Genomic DNA, 20,452 nt, shown 5'->3' with positions numbered 1-20,452 from the left:
GGGTGCAAGGGTAAAAACCTGTCCCTGGTGTCTAGTCCTAGTAGCAGCAAGATTTCTATCCATTTGTTTGTCTTTTTTTACTGCAAAGACAAAAGTCTTTTTTTTTTCCTCAGTGAAATTAGTTGAATGAAAGGAGAAAAATGCCAGCAATTTGAATCAAAGAAGACGAGTATCAAAACTTGTGATACTCGAGAGCTGTCAAAATAAGATGAAAACAACCCTTCCCCCCCCCCCCCCCCCCCGATGTGCTTTTCATATCTCGTGTTTCCTGGAGATGAAGGGCAATGTAAAATTGCACATAATTTTCCCTAACAATATGACATCCTTGACAGCACTTTTCCAAAATATCAATGACAGTGTTTATTATGAGTTGCTGCTTTTAAAAAGATTGCCAAAACTCTGAAACACTGATTATTTGTTTGACTTCATCTGCATATTAATGGCAAGATTATGTTCAGGCTTGTACGTTGATCTATTGTTAAAGTGAAATAATGGCACTCAAATTTGAGTGTAACTGGGCAAATTTTTCCCCACTGACCTCTTTTTCAAAGTAGCAAAGATGCCCATAGACGAGGAGGAGCGTCTTGGCAAAGTACATTCAAGTGTGACTACGTGTGCTTTGTGAAGTGATCAGAATTATGTATGGGGGGCTAATTAGCCACAGGATATACCCCGGGAGGGGGCTTGGTAATAGAAGATTTTCAGCTCCCGGGTTTTTTTTTTTTTTTTTGGCTCTTTCAGGAGCTGCTGATTCAATGGTTCCACCCCATGCTAGGTCAGCATCCTGCAGCGGGAACAGGGGCTGATTCAGTCCGTCGCCATGGCAACCATCCACACCCTTTAAAGAGAGGGACTTGCAGCCGATGAGGGAAAGCAGAAATCCCATCACTTCCTGGAAATAATTTGCTCAAGTTTATATTGCAAGGGTGTGCTGTAAAGAATGTGTCTTTTAATAGTATTAACACTTTTTTTCTTGGGGGGGGGGTTAAGGGTATATTTACTGTATTATTCAAGGAATCATGCAGCTGGGTTTCAACAAACTCAGCCATTTATTACAACTGTAGTTTCACCTGGGCAAGCAAAACTTAATTGTATGTAAACACAATGTCAAGACAATTACATGTACCTCTTTTTCTCTTCTGTTGTTGTTTTTTCAAGAACCTTCGAAATGAAATTTTAAAAGAAAATTTTTAGAATATCAGATGAGTGAACCTCAGAAAGAATCCAGGATAATCCTGTATTTGAAGAGATAATCAAAGCAGAAGCTTAATATCAATATCGATGATAAATTGGACGCCTGTTTCATCAGAGTGTAGCTGCCATTGATGGGTCTTGTACCTACCAAATAAAATCAGTTGAGGAAATAAGAATATCTGTGATCTTTGTGACTTTACTTTTAGGTATCGATGATATTCACCAGTTGAAGAACAGAAGGGCTAGAATCTGAGAGTTGAAGAGTTAGCATGCTCTTGGGTTTGCGCCAAACACTCTGTTGTTGAACATGATGCATTTCATTCATTTGCTTTCATTTCCTCTGTTCAAGATGAAGTGTCAAAACTCTAAAAAGTTTTTTGTTTATTGATAGTTTTTGTTTGGTTGTGTTTTCGTAGGAGGTGGCAAGTTTGTGGTTATTGTATCTGTTTATAAATATGTTTGCTAATTCTGGCACAATTCCCACTGGCCTTGAAACATTGGCAAAGCCCAGCTATGGCTATAACACTTAACAGTATAAAGAAGCTCAAGAAGGATAATGCAAGTAACCATGTTTTGTTTGACAAGGCATGCCATTGCTGACTGCACATGCTGAAGGGAACATGCCAAGAACTGCAGTACAGTGTAAATGATGGCTCTGCATTTGATAAGTCAATAAGATAAAGATTTTAGCCCCCCATCCCATTCTTTCATGTAATGCTTTAAGTTTATGTATTGCACAGTCTCAAATGTGACCATACCAAAGTAGTTGACCTAGTTTTGGGGGCAAGTGATGGAATGTTACAGTCTATCTCTCTGCCAGGGAGTGATGTCGCGACATTTATGTGAGACAGATTACAAGTCCATACCATGTTGTCCATATTGTTTGTCTAAGAAGTAAATTGAAATTTGCACTGAGACATTGTAAATAACTGAAGGATCAGCATGGGGTGCAAAATGGAGCCTTGTAAATTCGGACTGTATTGCACAAATTTTGAGCCATCCCAGAGAGACAGTTCATACAGAGTACCTACTCTTTTTCTGGTTGTTTGGTGCTGCGTTTATCTAACTAGAGAGAGAGAGAGAATCATGTTTCAAAATGCGTTTCAAATGCCGTTTGCAAATGTGGTTTGAAGTGTTATTCTCAGGGTGCCGCGTTTATCCAACCATCACACGATTCAAGTGTTGTCACTGTGCAGCTTCTTTATGCCATTTGACCCAGGAAGTAAAGGTGAACTGCATACCACCGAACATGCCTTCATTATTCATGCAAAATGAAAACTAAAATGGGGCACGCTTATCTCTGTAACCAAAAACAGCTGGGCGTTGACCTTGGGATCTACTGTATACGCCATTTATTTCGCGAGTCTAAATTTTTGCGAGTCTTAATTTTCGCGAATCGGGAATTCCCGACGATTTCGCGAGTGGTTAAATTCGCGATCGTGGAGTCGTGTACGGAACAGAGAAGTGTACACGTGTACGTCACATTCACATATGGGATCAAAGTCAATATTTTCGTGTGTCTTTAATTTCGCGAATAGCACCTGATTCGCGAAATTTGCGAAAATAAAAACCTCGCGAAATATTCCGCGTATACAATATTTCTGCCTTTCAAAACAGCATTGCATTTATCTACGTGCAGAAAGGATCATGGTCTCAAACGTGTTTCAGTAAACGCCCTTTGAATGGCGTTTGAAATCAGCATTTCTAAATGCGTTTGAAAACATGGTTGCATTTATCTATCGCCTGAAAATGCCTCAAACGTGTTTAGGATCGTGATTCTGCCTCAGAAAATTTCTAGATAAACGCACCCTGAGACACCCGAGCCTGTGGGCACTCAATGTATGGCAGCTACCTCTCCCCTGTCTGTCTGATTCATTGACTTGTCAACCCTGTGGTAATCAAGGAAAGTGAATTAGGTGAATTACATCCCCAATTACAGCCACAGGACTGGTCATGAGTGGAAGTGGTCAGTCCAAATATTTATAAACTTCCTCTGTCCAGACTTTGGACAGGGGTCTGGGACAGAGTGCGATGAACTCTATAGCAAAGTGCAGACTGACACAAGAGATTGACATCATTAGCAAGTTTGGATGTGTGTCATTTTGTGAGTACTCATCCTTGCATGGGCAATGTACCTTGTCAACTTTGGAGGGTGATTTAAGAATAATGTTCATCCAGAGATGAAAAAACTTTAAATGTAGAGACAACTTGTAGGAACTTTGCATGATCAGGAGAAACCTTTAAAAAGCAAAATCAGGCAAATATAAAAATCATTTGAATACTTCTCTGTAGGTTTATCCTGTGGTTCTTGATCTTTGACTGTGAAATCTCTCAAATACTTCTCCTCTTTTTATCAGATTTTAAAGAAAACGAGAGTTTGTTCATGTTTTTTTTTTTTTTCAGCTGTCAGAAGGAATTTGTATTTCTCATTGCTGATATCAAAAAGTTGTGACATTTCAGTGAAAGTTGCTGGGCAACTGTGCCAAATTGCACCCGTAACATTGCCAGAAAAATTCTTACTCCCCATGAAGTTTGCTGTGGCAATTTCCAACAGAAAAATTGCAACTTTTCTCATGTGACTTCCAGCAGATGTTTGGATTCCTCCCTTTGGGAATAATCTTGAAAAGAAAGAGTGAGAACATGTGGAATGAGTGGGCATTAAAAATGTGGAAACCTGTAAAGGAGTCTCCATCCTCATGACATCATGGCAAACCTGATGAGTTTGTGATCGATGTTGCTATGTTTACGTTCCCGAAATGATGAAAACCCGAAAATAGCCATCTGTGTCACGCGGCCATCATGTGCTTTCATTTATTTGTACACGTAATGCCACTTCTTCAGTACCAGTATTTTTGTCATTTTGTCACTTTGTCGACTTCAAAATAACAACATGAATATGATAAGGACATCATGTTTTGACACATATACCCACCAAGACTATTCAAAATCAATCCTATTTCTCTCTCACAAGTTCAAGAAAAGTTTCTTTGGTCTACGTTGTGGTACAAAATGTGTGTCTACTTATCAGAGACTGCCACACAATAAAGGAAAACATTAACTAATCAGAAAAGTCTACTGCTAGATTTATAGTATTGCATCCATTTGCCATCATTTGATAACACGTTATAGAATGATAATGATTAAAGATGGCCTGTAAATGAGATTGACTTTTTTTTTTCACTCTGCAATCTTCTGCATCATTTTTCTACATGACTGTAACAAAGTGCTTATAGAGATGACGTATGTCGAGGTATGTGTACATAAGATGTCTCCCTGTCATTGGGAATAGTGTCCCAAAGTCATGGGTAAAGTTACTAAACTCAGGAGCTACTTGGCAGCACTTCCTGTTGATTCTTTGTCTTCCTGTGCGGAGAGATGAAAATAGATGTTCCCATGGCAACGCCTCAGTGATAGGATGGGATGGCTGCCTAGTGACGATCCCAAAATATGGGTGAATGTTGGGAGTAAAGATTGTCATGTCAAAAGGACTTGGCACAGATGGCTGTGCTGTGATGCACCTTGATATTAATGCCATAGACTACATGTACACTGTAAGTGTACATTGTGCAATATTGTTAATAGTGTACATCATAGGTAAAGCTTGCAAACTTACTCAATGAATATTGGTTAATAGTGAGCATTTACCCTTTCTAAGAATAACAGACTAAAGAAAATCTTTTGGAAGAATTGATTTCTGTATCAGTATGATTCCCTGGAGATGAGAGAATATGTTGCATACTTGCCAACTAGTAAGATTTTATCAGATTCAGTAAGATTTTTTACGTTAAAAATGGCAAAATCAGATTTTCTGTCAGAGAAATCAGATTTTTGAAAAATATTTAAATATACCTTTCATGTGTATTTTCTGAAGATTTGACCGAAAGTAAGATTTTTAACTTCAGTTTGCATATAAAATAAGATTTTTGCAATCCACGAGTAAGATATTTCATCTTGAAATGTTGGCAGGTATGATGTTGTTTATGGGCCCATTCAGGCAGACCTGAAAAAAACAAAACAAAACAAAACAAAACAAAAACTAACAAAAATTATTTTTGTGAACATGATGCAAAAGCTGATATTTGTTGTATGTGAACATGTCAAAATTCCTAATCATCACAGTTTGCATTGGGATGCAAGTTTTAATGATTTTTAATTTTTTTTTTTTAAACCTGTGTCATAATTCACCTTGGCCAGTGTGTACGATGTTCCTGATTAGGTTGTTTGAGCAATTTATTCTTGTTACGAGATTACAAATTTTTCTTTCAATGGTGAATTGAAATACATGCTTCTTTTTTTGTCTTCGAAAAACTGTAGGAGAAAGAATAGAAAAAAAAAGAAACGACACATAATTGTGTAAGCGTATGAATGAAAGTTTCCCTTTAGATGTAGTGCCCAGGAGCTGTTATCCACAAAGCATCATACAGGGCCTTTAACCGACTTCTACCAATGCAGAGCTATGATAATTGAATGATAGCGTTCACCTAGCCAGGGCTGGTTCTCAGTGATAATGCACAGCGATGAAATCAGATATTCTTTTCCTGCCGAAGGTCCAGAGATTGCACTGGCATCTACAGCCCTCTGAAATTCACTCCCCCATACACATTGTATGCAAAGTCTATACACGTATATACCCGATGTATGTGACAGACTACCAACCAGATAGGCAGAAAAACAAGATATACGTGACTTCTAGCCTTGCCCTCAGGTCTATTGTTTGGTACCTGGTATGGTGAAGAAGAGAATAGCAGCTTTTTCTCAGGCCTGTTGGATCTTCCATGGTCTGCATAAAGTTGTGTGTTGTTTTGCTTTGTGTATGTGTGTGTGTGTGTTTGTGTGTGGCGTGTTTGATTCTTGGAACCAGTCTGACCAACTGTGTACTTATGAAGGCACATGTACATTGTATGTACACGTATGTATGTTTAACTCTTCATGTGCCATGGTGGAAGCCCCCTGTGTGCCACGTTATTCTGAGGCACGAAGGTAGTCATGCTTTGAGAAAGAATTTTGTTTTTCCAATTTGTATAACTTCTACAAATTTCTGTTAAGATGGGCATAATAGTAGGCAAAGTTAAAGTGGAATGTCAAACTTCGTTTCGATATAAATTGTATGACGAATCTATTTTCAATTTTTCTTTTGAATGACCAGTTGCTACATTACTGTAAAGACATGACTTTTGCACATAAAACCGTGACAGAAACTTAGAATGTACGAGCAAATCTAGTTGGGAACATCGCTTGATAGCCGACTACCACATATCATAATGCAAGCCGTATATGAGAGGGGGAAAAAAGCACGACAAACGCTTTCATTGTGCCGCGGGATTAGCAATAATTAGCGGTTTATCGATCGGTCTTGGCGGCTTTGTTTGTTGAGCAGAATATGCGAAGTTGGCACGCCGTCGACTGAGTCGGACGTGCGAACGTGGCACATAAAGAGTTAAGACACAGTATGATCAAAACAGTATATTTGCACCAAAGTTGTAGAGAGCTTGCAAAAGAAAGAAGGGCTCCACAATGTTAACAGGTTGTTCCGTCTGTTGTGAGGAAATATCATGTGTATGGGTAAATAGTATTGAGTGACATTCTTGCAACTTGCCACTAAATTTCATGAGAGTACTGTGTACATATGCCAAATATCTCGCAAGGTTTTTATTTTCGCAATTTCATGAATCCGGTACTATTTGGGAATTAAAAAAAAAACCACACTTGAAAATACGAACTCCAATCCAGATATGAATGTGACATACACAACACACATTTCAATACTGATCCAGCAGAGTAACTGTTATGGTGTCAAATGATCTGTATTGTTTTGGAATGTCCCAAAGTGATGTAGCACATGCATTTATTTTCATTAGGAAAGAAAGAAGTATTGACCATAAAACTTGCTGAGGTACTGGTACCTCCGTAAGAAAGGTCAGCTAGGAATATTGTTCTGAGCCAACAAATTTGTCATAAAATCACTATCACACAAGTTTCTCTGTTTTTCATATGAAAAATGGCAAATCATCAGATATCTTCAACAAACCTCTACCTGTGTTGGTACCTTTAAACAACTAACTTTCATGGAAGGTAACATTCCTTGGATTTCTTTTATTTGCCATTTCCTAGATGTAAGATATGCTAAGATTCTGGCATCAGCAGTTTAGAACAGGATTTGTTCAGTTCTCAAAACTCAAAGAATAATATTGCCAAGAAACTCCAATAGGTTGTGAATTCCCCCTTTAAAGGGATCGTATAGTTTTGGTTGAGACCTAATTTCAGGTTTCTAACATTTTTGGTGAGATAATGAGAAACATCTTATGAAATATGAAAGAACATGTAATTCTATGAGGAATTCAACATTTATTTCATGAAAATTGGTTTTGAAATGGCTGAGATATCCAAAAAAGGGCGATTATAATAAAGTGTGGGACCCACACTTTATTACGATCGCTTTGTTTTACTTTATTTTTGGATGTTTCAGTCATTCTAAACTCGATTTTCATCAAATAAACTTTGAATTCCTCTTAAAATGGCATGCTCTGTACTTTATCATGAGTGTTTTCTTGGTATCTCACAAAAAGTTAAAAGCCCAATTCTCATCTTACACCAATACTGTACCATCCCTTTAATCCAAATTTGTTTTGTCTGTTATTAACAAGGATTTTTTTTCTTTGTTTATCTCTTTCTAACAGGAAAAGGGCCTCCATTTCAGACATACAGACAACACCGTGCAGTGGATCAGAGCCATGGAAGTAGTGGGTTTTCCTAAGGTAATTACTACCACCCTTGTTGGTATTAGACCATCTGGTCATTTCAAAATATGGTTGAACAAATTACATGTCTGCATGCAGTCCCTGTACTGTGGAAATATTTATACCCCCGCCAAACGAAGTTTGAAGGGGGTATATAGGAATCAGCGGACGTTCGGGCGGTCGGTCGGGCGGTCGGTCAGGCGGTCGGTCCGTTGCAAATCTTGCGTCGCGAACTACTTCCTCAGTTTTCAACCGATTCCCATAAAACTTGGCACAGATGTGTACCTTGGGTTGTAGATGTGCAAGACGTATTTTTTTACAGTACCCAAAAGTATGTTACCATGGTAACGGCATATTATGGGCAAAAATGGGTACAAATCTTGCGTCGCGAACTCCTCCCACAGTTTTTGATCAATTTTTATGAAATTAGGTACAGATGTTCATCTGAATATGTTAATGTGCAAGACACATATTTCCGCAGTGGCAAAAAGTGCGTTGCCATGGTAACGGCATGTTATTGGTAAAATATAGGGCAAAATGCTTCGTGGCAAAACTGCTTCATCAGTGTTCTTCCAATTCTCATGGAATTCATATTGAATGTTTGTCTTAGGATATAGGTCAGCATGACACATTTCTTGACAGTGACAAAAAGTATGTTGCCATGGTAACAGCTCACATATTATGAGCCAAAATGATGGAAAATTTTGTGTTGCAAACTACTTCCTCAGTTTTTGCCCAATTTCCATGAAACTTGGTACAGATGTGTGCCTTTGGTTGTAGATGTGCAAGACGCATTTTTCGACAGTACCCGAAAGTACGTTGCCATGGTAACGGCATATTAATGGCAGAAGATCAAGGAAAGATCTTGCGGATTTAGCTACTTCCTCAGTTTTTTTACCAAAGCTTATGAAATGTTGTTTGGCGGGGGTATAACCAGTCGCTGTAGCGACATTTCTAGTTAGAATCTAGCTGGGCTGAGATTTATCGAGATTTGCTGTGCATGCTAATGAAATTACTGGGCCACTGAAACGTGGCTGAGATGGATACAAGCATGAGCCTAATCTGCATAATATGTATGTGGTTTGTGAAAAAAAAAATTATACTGTAAAACCAATAATATTCGCAGCATGAAATTTCTTCGCGAATTAGAGCCAACAGCCTTTTTCATGGCATTCATGGCGTGAAATTTTCGTGAATTGTCACCAGTATTCAATGAATATAGTGTGGACGAGAACTTTCACATGCATTTTTAATTTCACTCATCTTTGTTCTCGCAAAATTTGGAAAATTAAAATGCACCCAATATTTTTGATTTTGCAGTATTTTGAGAGGTTGTAAATTTGACAGAAAGAGTGAAAATTAATATGAGTTTGTGATTATTGGAAAAGGGAATATATATTATTTTGGTAAAATAATTTTTTTTCCCCATTGTTTCGAAACCATGTGATATTAAAAGCCCCTCATAAGTGCTAGATATTATTAACATTTGATTACAAATGCAAATGTATTGGATAAGTTGATTGATATCGTGACTGATATTTGGGTGGCGTCGTTGCATTATTTGACATCGATGTCTTTCGTGAGAGAGGCGAGCAAACCCCCAGGATACCCAACACCATTTCCCAGGCTGGTGATGGTGTGTGATGAGGTGCGACGGTTGATGATCGTGACTCGTTCGGTCGGCGTATTCCCTCGCTCAATACCGCGAGGAGGGCGTCATACTTTTGCTGCATGGAAGCGGTTCGGCCAAGCATTTCGCGTGGCATGGTCGATGTGAGAAAATTTTGTCAGCGGACCATTACACATGGAAAATCTAGCTCATTAATGATTCAGCATAATTTTCAGATGCATGGATGTTTCATGTGTTATCCTGGTCAGTATATGAGAAAGAATACACCGTAAGCACTAAGGGAAGAGATAAATGAAAATTCAGCACCGTATGCAGTACCTAATCGAGTCTCTGAGTCATTCTACTCACAGTTCAAGGGTGTGTCAACCCTCTTTACAATTTTTTCTTGTCCCTTCCGTGTGCAAGGCATCATTCTTGTTTGATTTTCTTGATCTGGAAACTTTGAAGGATCAAAGTTGGCTCACAGCTGGATGATTTGTCAATTACCACCTAGTGTCATTCAGTCACATACTGTTTGACAATGTGTATTTGCTTTTAGACTGTATGAAAATGAATGACACATTGATCAATAAACTGTATTAAGCATGCATCTGTTGTTTGCAAGTAGGAGTCATAAACATTCAACGATGGTTTACTTCACTTTATCTGTGTAGATTCATACTATAAAATGTAAATTCTTATTTTGAAACTGGGTTTATTCCCCTCCCTTCTAAAAGAAGAAGAAGAAGAAGAAGAACAACAACAACAACAAACAAGTGAAATAGACTAGACACTGGGAAATTGGTGTGAAGTGACAGATTTTGTCTTCATTTTATTTCATCTGGTAATGTCTTGGAGTAGTTGTGTTGTATGCTTCTTGATGAGACATTGGAGTTTCATGTAGATGTTGACAACATCAATCTCTTTAACAAAGGACATCTTGAGTTGACAGCTGAGGCCAAGAAAAAAAAAAGCATATATGTTTTCTTACAGCATAAGTTGCCTTAAACTTTTATATGATAATTTGACAAGGATATGATCTGCAGTATTTCTAACATGTTAGTGACATCGATCACTGAATTTTATATCCAATTTGTGATGGCGATTTGGCTGCATTTTGCATGTTCCTCCCCTCCAAATTTCATTGCCATTCTGTATGATATCATTTGCAAGGCTAATTTTATTCAATGGAACTCGCAATGTAAGGTGAGCTGAGTTTTTTTTTTTTTTTTTTTTTTTAACACAGCAGCCACTGAACAGGAAAGTGTGCTGGCAATGTCTAACCACGAAGGCCCAAGGCAAACAAGTTAATCTTCCGATCTTTCTGTTCTCCTTTTTTTTTTTCCCCTCTTTACCAGCATATCCTGTTTAGTCCATCTCACGTTACAGCTTTTGTCCTTGTTTCAAAAAATATTGTGAATGCACGTCTACCTTAATCACACAGTAAAAGGACCTGTTTATCTTGCTCCTTTTTAATCTTATTTTCTCTGTGAAGTCATTAGCAGCATTTTGCTTCCTGACACAATATGTATATTAATACATACATATCAGGGCTCAACATTTACTGTTTTCTCTGATGGCCTGTTCGGGGCAAGTAAAATCTCAGATTTGAAGTTTTGGTAAAAGTAAATATATTGGCCCGAAATAAAACAAAACATGCCAATCCATATTGAATCTTTGCCTTATCATGCCACCAAAAGGTATCTTTTTTCTTGTTCGTTTGTTTTGTTTTTTTAATTTGGTGGCCGTCCATCAATTTACTGTATCGCTATATATTTAGCGAGTCTAAATTTTTTGCGAATTGGGACTTCAGGAGGATTTCACGAGTGGTTAAATTCGCGATCGTGGAGTATTGTACTGCACAGAGAAATGTATACGTGTGTGTCACATTCATATGGGGGATCAGAGTCATTATTTTTGTGTGTCTTTGATTTCACGAATAGCACCTGACTCGCGAAATTTGCGAAAATAAAAACCCTCGCGAAATATTTGGCGTATACAGCAAAGTGGCCCCAGGCCACAAAACCACCGCTAATGTTGAACCCTGTATTGAATTACCTGTTCAGCATCAAACTACATGTATATGCCATCAGGACATGAAGATGATCACATTACCAGCACCCACCCTAAATGAGAATTATGTTATCGAATACTTCGAAACAAATACCGTCACCAACCCAGATATTCCTGCTAGTGATATTTTTATTTTCTTTTTATGGCCACTTTTCTGGAAATTGTAAAACAGTCACTGCAAACAGCAGTTATTTGGCATAATGACAAGTTATCTGTGTGTAAATGATATTTCCTGTTGTTTTTCTTCCTTTTTTTTTTTTGCTTAAAATCAACGATGACACATTCAACTAGTGTATACACATTAGCCACATGTTACATATATGTACATACTCATCTTTTTTTGCCTCTCTCTCTTCACTTGTGTAGTCCTACATACAAGTACTTCCACATTATGGTAGTTTAAGAGAATGCCATGTAAGGGCAATTATCATATAATTAGCTTTTTGTCACTTCAGATAAATTAGGGCTGCTCTGGTTTACCACACAGAATGTCTCCTTCATCAGAAAAGCAATAAACAGCAACATTGTTAGCATCAGTGTCAACATCAACTAACACTGAAAAGCCAAAGTGACAGTTTAGGGAGGCATGGCATGTATACGTGTTTTGGCTTCTGTTCATTTGTCAAGTTTTATTAAGCTTTTATGACCAAGCCATCTGCCAGCATAGACTACCGACTAATGATAAAGGCAAGCGAAGAACTGTTAAGAAGAGAAATCTCGCAAAGCGGTCTCCCAGATCCACTCGGTTCACGTCTAATGTAGATACCATATGACCGTGTTGGTGCATACATTGTACGTCTGACAGCTTGCTAGACCAGTGTCTTAATTAGGTTGGCCACATTCAGTGGACTAGTGTTGATTTGCAGTAAACTGAGAAAATGTTGGGATTCTAGGCCATTTCCCTCAGGGAAATTCCGTTCCACTTCTCCTCCGCCCTCTCATGTAATTCTTTAATGCAGAGTACTTTAGAGTATATTTGTTAAGGTGATGAAGTAGATTTTAATGCCTGTAGGTTATGGTACGTTCCCACTGCCGATCAGATCAACTCGATCAATCCCGATCAAGCTTTTTTGGCCTGGTCGGGCTCGCTCGGCATTGGTATTCGGGGTCGATCTACCTTGATCGCCATTGCTCCTGCTTCCTTCACGATAATTTTGGACATGTCCAAAATATTCGAGTAGGAAGCCCGAACACTAACAGCTCGGGTAGTGATCGAGAAGAGATCGAGCTTATCGGGAATCGGTCGTATAGAAATCTAGTGTGGTCGGGACGGATTTTTCCCCGAGCTCAGTTCCCGATCATCTCGAGTTATACTCGAATGCGACACGATTGATTTCAGATCATCTCGATCCAGGATTCATCAGTTTCATGAATAACTCGACCGCTGCACTACCGCTACAGGACTGCTGTCGATTGATACTCGACTAAACTCGATCATGCTTCGACCGGTACTCGATCAAATACCGAGCACTATTTGATAGTGGTTGCAGCAGGTGCAGACGTACTTTCTTTGCACTCATTTATTGTTCATGAAAATATATGCAGTCCTTGATCACGTTAAAAAGTTAAATGTCGTCAGTATCTTCAGCCACTCCTGGCCCACTGAAGAAAAGAAAAGGGCCACGGAGAGAGAAAAGACAACAAATCCTAAACAGCAGACATGGTAGAATTAGACTTTCCAGACAAAAATTTCAGAAGAAAGAAAGGAAACACGACTGAAACTGAGAAAAATTCGGTATTCTGGCAATATGACTGTAACGTGAAAGGAAATTTTCGAGATTATTTACTTCAGTTATAAACTGAGAAATGTTTCTTGAATTCTATTGCTAGCTTGTCTGTCTCAAAGTTGAAGTTGATTGCGTTGATATAAAATCTATTTCTTACGCTGACGTGTTAAAACGGTAGTTGTAACTTAGATTCATAAATGCTCAGTGACTTACTTTACTTTTATTTACGTAGATGTTACACTTTTGCTTCGCTTAATAATGTTTCTTTTTTTTTTTTTTCATTGAGAGTTGTATGTACATTGTTTGAAGTCCACCTTGATATCGATTGGCTGGGATGAGTTGACAAAAAAATAAACAACCAAGATTTTCATCATTTTTGCTAATGTAAAATGTAATATTGTTTTAATTTTCATAATAATGTACTCTGTTCCACATATCAGCACACTTCATGAAATTAATGTGATACATGTATTTCCTTTTACACACTCTTGGGCTTATACTTTATCAATGAATACATACATTTTGCATTCACTTTTTCATTCTTAATAATGAGAACAATAATGACAAAGATAACACGACTCAATAGGGTTGTAGGACAGTCATTTTTTTAACTTTATGTAATGGTGCATTATGGGCATATAGGCCTATGTTTCATTTTAGACCAAGTTAATTTCAGCCCAAGTTAATTTCAGCCCACCTATATGTAATGCACTTACGAAGCGTGGCGGTGTATTTTTTTTTTCACGAGAGATCAAACTTTGATTTGCTATTCTTCACATCCAAGTGCAAATATTGAATGCATATGAAAGAACCTATATTATACATGGTGTCCCGGCAGACAGAATGCTACAAAACTGTCTCTTATTTAAAAAGATATGAGCGACTGAATGAAATCGTTACATTGTTCGATAGGAAAAAAACACCTCAAATTCTATTTGACACAATGATAATCAATCTTTATGCAGGCGCTTTGATCTCCATGAAAATTTGTGATTTACAAAATCTGTAACTTTGGGCACTGATATCCTACTTGACTGAGCGATAGTGCAGCCGTAAAAACTGATAACGAATGCGTCAAAAAGTAACTACTAAAAACGGATAAAATGAATGAATACAAGTGAATGCATTTTTTTTTTTTTTTGGGGGGGGGGTACCTTTTTGAGTGGCTCACAAACAGAGTGATCAGTCTTTATCATCGTTTTTTTTTTTCAGGAAAAATTACTATATAATCGAAACGCCTGCGCGAGAATTGATAATTGTGGTTTCAAAATAGGAAGTGTTCTTCTATCAACTATAGGTTTTCCCGGCCAATTTCGCTCTTTTGTCAGTCCAATTCCTAATTGCTGCATTCAATTTAGCAAAATGTACCATAGATGACATGTTCGGAAGTTCAGTTTTATGATCTCTTCATTCAAATTCATTTTGGAGCATTCAAATTACCTTTAGCCTCATTCTAATTAACACTTTCTCAATTGAAATTCGTAAAACAAGCACCATTTCGTTATTCGTTCATTCAGTTTAGAATTATAATTATAGTCACGTGATCACGGACATGCTGCTCTCGTTCATTCAAATTCATTTTGGCAATCAATTTAACATCTTTTGCAGTCAATTTAGCACGCATGTTTATGGTTTGGTTCTTTCTTTTTTATAACTTAGTTACTGTTCTCCAAGCGTCATTACGTTTCATATTTTCGTACTCATTTTAGACATTTTGGCAACATTTTTTTTTTCTTTAATGTGCTTAATGACTCTTCAAGTCTGAAGATAATGCAACATGTGCATGGCCACAACTTATCTCGCCGTTGAGCGCTTTATTCCGTGTGTCGGCCAGTTCTAGGAAGTCAAGGTTATGATCATCAAATATTCCTATAATTTTTTTTCTGTCCCCTTGAGAAAATTGTAATACGTCTGTTTCTAACTTGTGCCGTCATGACTGGAAGAAGATGAAGTTAAACTATATAATAGTATTGGTACATGAAGGCCTAAAATGGCATGTATGAAAGAAAAGGGGCGTTACAGAACAGCAGACTCGAGTAATGGTAAAAAATACGATACTTTTGCTGCTTAACAGTGCGTGGATGAAACAATAAGTCACATAGAAATACGCGTCTAAAATGTTATCAACTTTTCAAAAAGGAAATAACATGGCATTAATTTGAATGAACATGTTAGGAATTTGACTGCCCATACGCGAAATTGATGACTGAAGTACCCCTTTCGCCAGTGCTGGCGAATTTGAATGACTGAAGAGCACGTGCCAATTTGAATGCCCGTTTTACGAATTCAAAAGGCACATGGTTGTGCAAATCTCATGGATCGGAATGCTAATTGAGCGAACAACTTGCAATTTTGAATGAAAGAATGTGCAGTGACGAGGATTTCGCTAAATTGAATGAACCTTTTATCAAATGGACTGACAAAAGTGCGAAATTGGCCGGGAAAACCTATACCAAAGATAATCATTTCTTTCGTTCATTCATGCTTTTGCAATTAATAGTCAGTTTTATAGCACTCTATTGGGCCATGCCGTATTCAAGTATAAATACTGAATTGTCTCATATAACCAAACGAATAACTGAAACCAATTCTTCTTTCACTTGATCACTGTACGAACCTGCCGACCCGTTCAATGCAAGATCTTACACAGATCGTGTTATGTCGAGCTGGTCTAAGAAGTCTAGTAGAAATCGAGTATTGACCGTGTAGCGATCGTGTTTTGATTGTGCGTAGATCGCGATGTTCGAGTAGAGATCTATGTGGTTGTCGAGGAGAGATTCTGGAGATGTCGAGAATGGTCGGGTGTGGATCGTACAAGATCGAATAGCGGTCGGGAAGGGATCGTGTTGAAGGACGATCGAGCATTTGGTCGGGATTGCTCTGGTAAAAATAGGTGGTCGGGATTGATCTCGCTTGATCGAGTTGATCTGATCGGCAGTGGGAACGGGGTATTATGCAGCATATATTTTGAGGACATTGGCAAGATCTTTTTCTGGACAATTTTGTCTTCCAAATCTTAGAGTATTCTTGAGTTTGTAGATAGAAACAGTTGAAAGAAAAAAAAAATATGAAGTCCATGAATGTACTAATATGAATACAGGCAATTAAAAAGACTTCAACTTCAAAAAGTACAACTGATAATCCTTAGCTATTTACTAGGATATGTTACAGGTTGTTTTTGCGTTGGCCAAGCCCAAATATATCCTGCCTGTATTTGTGTTGCAGTAATGTGCATCCATGCAAGCGAGAATTAGTAAATCAATTTTAAGTTATCTGAACTGAAGCATCTATATATATACATCTAGATGAGGATTAAAGGTTGAAACTAACCATATGGTGTCATGGTAACACATTGCGTCAGTGGAGGGGGGAGGGGTGCAGAGTTTGCAGCGGCAGTCGGTTAATAATTGTCTACACACGTCTGTAGTTTTCATGGATTGAAGTCAATTGTTTATGAGATAAATGACTCTGGACATTTTGTCCATGACCAGAAATGAAATGTGTACTTTGCAGCATGCTAACATGTATCAAATTAGCCTGCACTGATGATTTGCATGCATGCTTGGTAGTGCTCCTGTGCCCAAGACCCCACCCCCCCCCCCCACAAAAAACAACAACAAACAAACTAACAAACAAACAAACAACAAAACAAAGGAAAAAACTTGAAAATTTAATTAAATTCCTCTTCATCTCATTCGAAATATTGACTCTACATCATAAGGCTTATGGTAGTAAGAAGAAATTGAAGTCAGTAATTTGCTTGAATAGATGATACTCAAATTCCATTGGAACTATTGGAATGTAATACAAAACAAAATTAAGAAAACAAGTTGTCTTCAGAGATATTGTGATAGTAGAAGTAATAAGGAGAATTTGATTATAATAGATATGACAGTACTGATAATGATGTACAAAATTCACACAGCACAAGTATCTGCTGAAGAAGACACGCTTGACTCACAAGTTTAGAAATCTACAAAATCAACATACTATGAAGTAACTGATGTACTGAATAGAAATAATAGGAATAATTTGTAACATAATGATTTAATCAAAGCAAGTTACCACATAAGAAGTGTATTGAATATTATGTATGAACTTATTTACTGAAAATTTACGGAAAATCAAAGTTTTTTTCCCCTGCCACATTTTAGGAACTTGAATCACAGTACCCTATGGAGGTTGGTGAGGACCTACTTTTTTATAGGACTTTGTTTTTTGTTGTTTTTAACAGGAATTTTTAAAGAGACATAAAGTATTGTGAAGTTGAAGGTTACATTTGAAGTGGTATGATATCGCCAGACTTTTTTGAACTATTGTTTATTCTAATTCCAAAATCACACACAGTATTTTTCAATATTTTTAATGATTAATTTAGATTTAGCTTGTAAATATTGCATACATCATGCCGTTTCATGTTCTGATACAGTTTCTATATTTGATGTACAGCATTCCAAATTTCAGACTGTAATTTTACCTTGTTGTAAACTAAATGCCAGTTCAGCCTGTTGACTGCTATGTTGTTGTTGTTTTTTTTTTTATTACTGTATGTTTTTATCTGTAAACCACTTGAATTTGATTCTATACATATCTGCAACAATTAGCAATGAGGTTGCAAAATTGATTATCTCTGAGTTAGTGTTTATTTCTCTCTTCTATCGTCAATTTTCTCCCCCACATGCAGATTTTCTACCCAGAAACGACAGATGTGTATGACAGGAAAAACATGCCCAGAACGGTCTACTGTCTTCATGCACTCAGGTGAGTGACTAGGGCCTTTTCCCTGCAGTCAAAGCAACCTCAAAAAAAATAAATAAATAAATTATAATAATAATGATAATAAAAATGAAAAATAAGTAAATAGGTAGATGAATAATCAAAATGGTAACAGTGAAATGAAAGTAGAAAGATTAAGAACAAGGATAAGATGGATATGAAAGCAAAAGAAAACAAGGAGGAAAGAAGAAATAGGTTGTTTGTTGTTGTTTTTTTCATCTGGTCATAATATTTTGTATACTGAGGAATATCACTTTCATTATTTAGTGAAATCTCACAAGTATGATACTTCAGAAACACAAGTTTCATGACAACCCCAAAGAATGCTAATTGCTTGCATGGACTAGCAACAACTACCGGTAATTCATGCAATTTGCCCTTTAATGGTGGAGATAAAGGGACTTTAATTGTGTGAAATGGGTGAAAAGATAGTTGTTGGCTAGGTTGTCAGGAGGATACATGCAAAGGTTTTTAATTCACCAAAACAATTCATGGCTGTTGGCAGGATTTGAAGCTGGGACTGATAATGTCTGTGGCTAGCTTGGGACTGCCTCCTCTGGATCTGTTCATTTAAAAAAAAAATGGCAAGCTTTGATAGGGAAGAAAATGACTGACTGATTTGGGAAATATGCACATACTTCAGTATAAATGTAAATACACTGAAAATGTCCTAATATTGCTGATAAACACATTGTATGCAATAAGAGGTTTTCATAGTGACTAGTATCTTTCTCCTCGATATCGGCTTATTTGTGAGGGTATAACCGGCAATGGAGTTTTTCAAACTGCTAACCAAAGGTTGACTTGCTTTCGCCATTGATCAGCTGTTAAGCAGGTTTGCAGTCAACTTCACACGAATTGAAAATTCCATATTCGTGTGGCCATCCTGTGCCGATTTTCAGGACAGTGTACCATCAGTCATGGGGTTGTCATGAAGCAGATACACAGGAAGCATGCATGAAATCTTAAATACACTGAAAACAAAATCACTCTACTGTTGCGTAGCACAGATACTGCATGATTGCACAACAGGTCGTTAGCTCACCCTGGCCGGCAGGCATGCATGAATTATTTCCACGAAAGAGATGATGGTTGCAGCGGCACAGTTATATGCATGTAGGATCACTGTTGAAATCTGACACATATCATTTATTGCCCGCGGTGTACGGGTACATTGCTTTCTTGTAGCTTAACTAGTAAGTCTGGTATTTATTTACTACACAACTTACATTTTATGGTGCTGAAATTTCCATGAGCTTCATGCTGCTCTGTTAGGGATCATAAAAATCATAACATGTAGAATACTTGTGGAGATAATATTTATACACTGTACTTGAACATAAAAATGTACTGTGTATCTCCCTCCACAAAATCATAAGTCATGGTTGTAAATTCACTGCAATTTGCCAAGCGGGGAGGTGGATACTGTGTTTCGAGAATGAAAATGGCACGTGGGGACAATGTGAAAGGTACCCAAATAATGAACCCTGAATTACCCTGGTATGAAGCAAAGGAAAAAAGGTAATGGGTGGTGTACCCACATTATACGCACACGCACACACTCATACACACACATAAAATTGTCCTCACCTTTTGGTCTTAACACTAATGTTTAGTATACTAGCTAGCCTAAGGGGGAGACAACTCATTGAATCCCAAACCCATACTAGCAGGGTAGTATTTTATTTATTTGTTTTTAAATGAAGTCGGTTAATTACAAAAGAGGGGTTGCTCCCTTTAATGAACTGAAGTCATCTGGGCGGTATTCTCTGTAAGTCATTCCCGTTGAAGCTAGTGATCCTTTGTATCAAGACAGCTCCCCCTGCCCCATCCGAAGAGATAATGGCTTACTCATCGGCAGCCCAATCTGGGTCTCAGCACCAGGAGCGGGGACAGCAGTGCATTCTGGGATTGCACTTGGATTACCAATTTCCTGTAGTACATTCAACAGCTGCCGTCAAGTATTGGCACCACAAGTTGCTCATTAATGCATGTCATGTGCATCTTTGGAGGGACATCTTGGACTATGCAGGGGCTTAAAGGTCGTTGCTCCCAATTGTAAATCATCGTAATGGCCTCGGATGGCAAAATATATTGATTATTCAAAACGATATCTTGCAAAGATGAGTCTCTTTATGGCCAAAATTGGAGGTCGCTCACGAAGAAGGCGCCTCATGCTGTGTAGATAACATGACTTATCATGAAACTTGTTCATTTTCTCATGGGCATATAATGTTTTAATCTCAATATGGACAGAGAAAAGTGGCCAAAGCATTTTTGGAAAGAATACTGAAGCCACTTCACAGAATATCTTCATGTCTGTCTCACTATTTGGT

General features: G+C 37.7%; 1 protein-coding gene across 1 annotated transcript in view; it reads left to right on the top strand.

The window, feature by feature from the left end:
- The window catches only part of LOC140231321 (ras GTPase-activating-like protein IQGAP1), a 140,576-nt gene that overhangs the window by 29,550 nt on the left and 90,574 nt on the right, over positions 1-20,452 (top strand). Inside the window, exons 4-5 of the mRNA XM_072311470.1 lie at positions 7,872-7,949; positions 18,025-18,101. Of these exons, the coding sequence (XP_072167571.1) occupies positions 7,872-7,949; positions 18,025-18,101 (155 nt within the window). The remainder of the gene's footprint in view (positions 1-7,871; positions 7,950-18,024; positions 18,102-20,452) is intronic.

Source organism: Diadema setosum, chromosome 7 (genome assembly GCF_964275005.1).
Source record: "Diadema setosum chromosome 7, eeDiaSeto1, whole genome shotgun sequence".
In the NCBI taxonomy this organism is placed as follows: Eukaryota; Metazoa; Echinodermata; class Echinoidea; order Diadematoida; family Diadematidae; genus Diadema; species Diadema setosum.
Note: the sequence above shows the minus strand (reverse complement) of the source record. Positions and strands in the feature narration are given on the sequence as shown.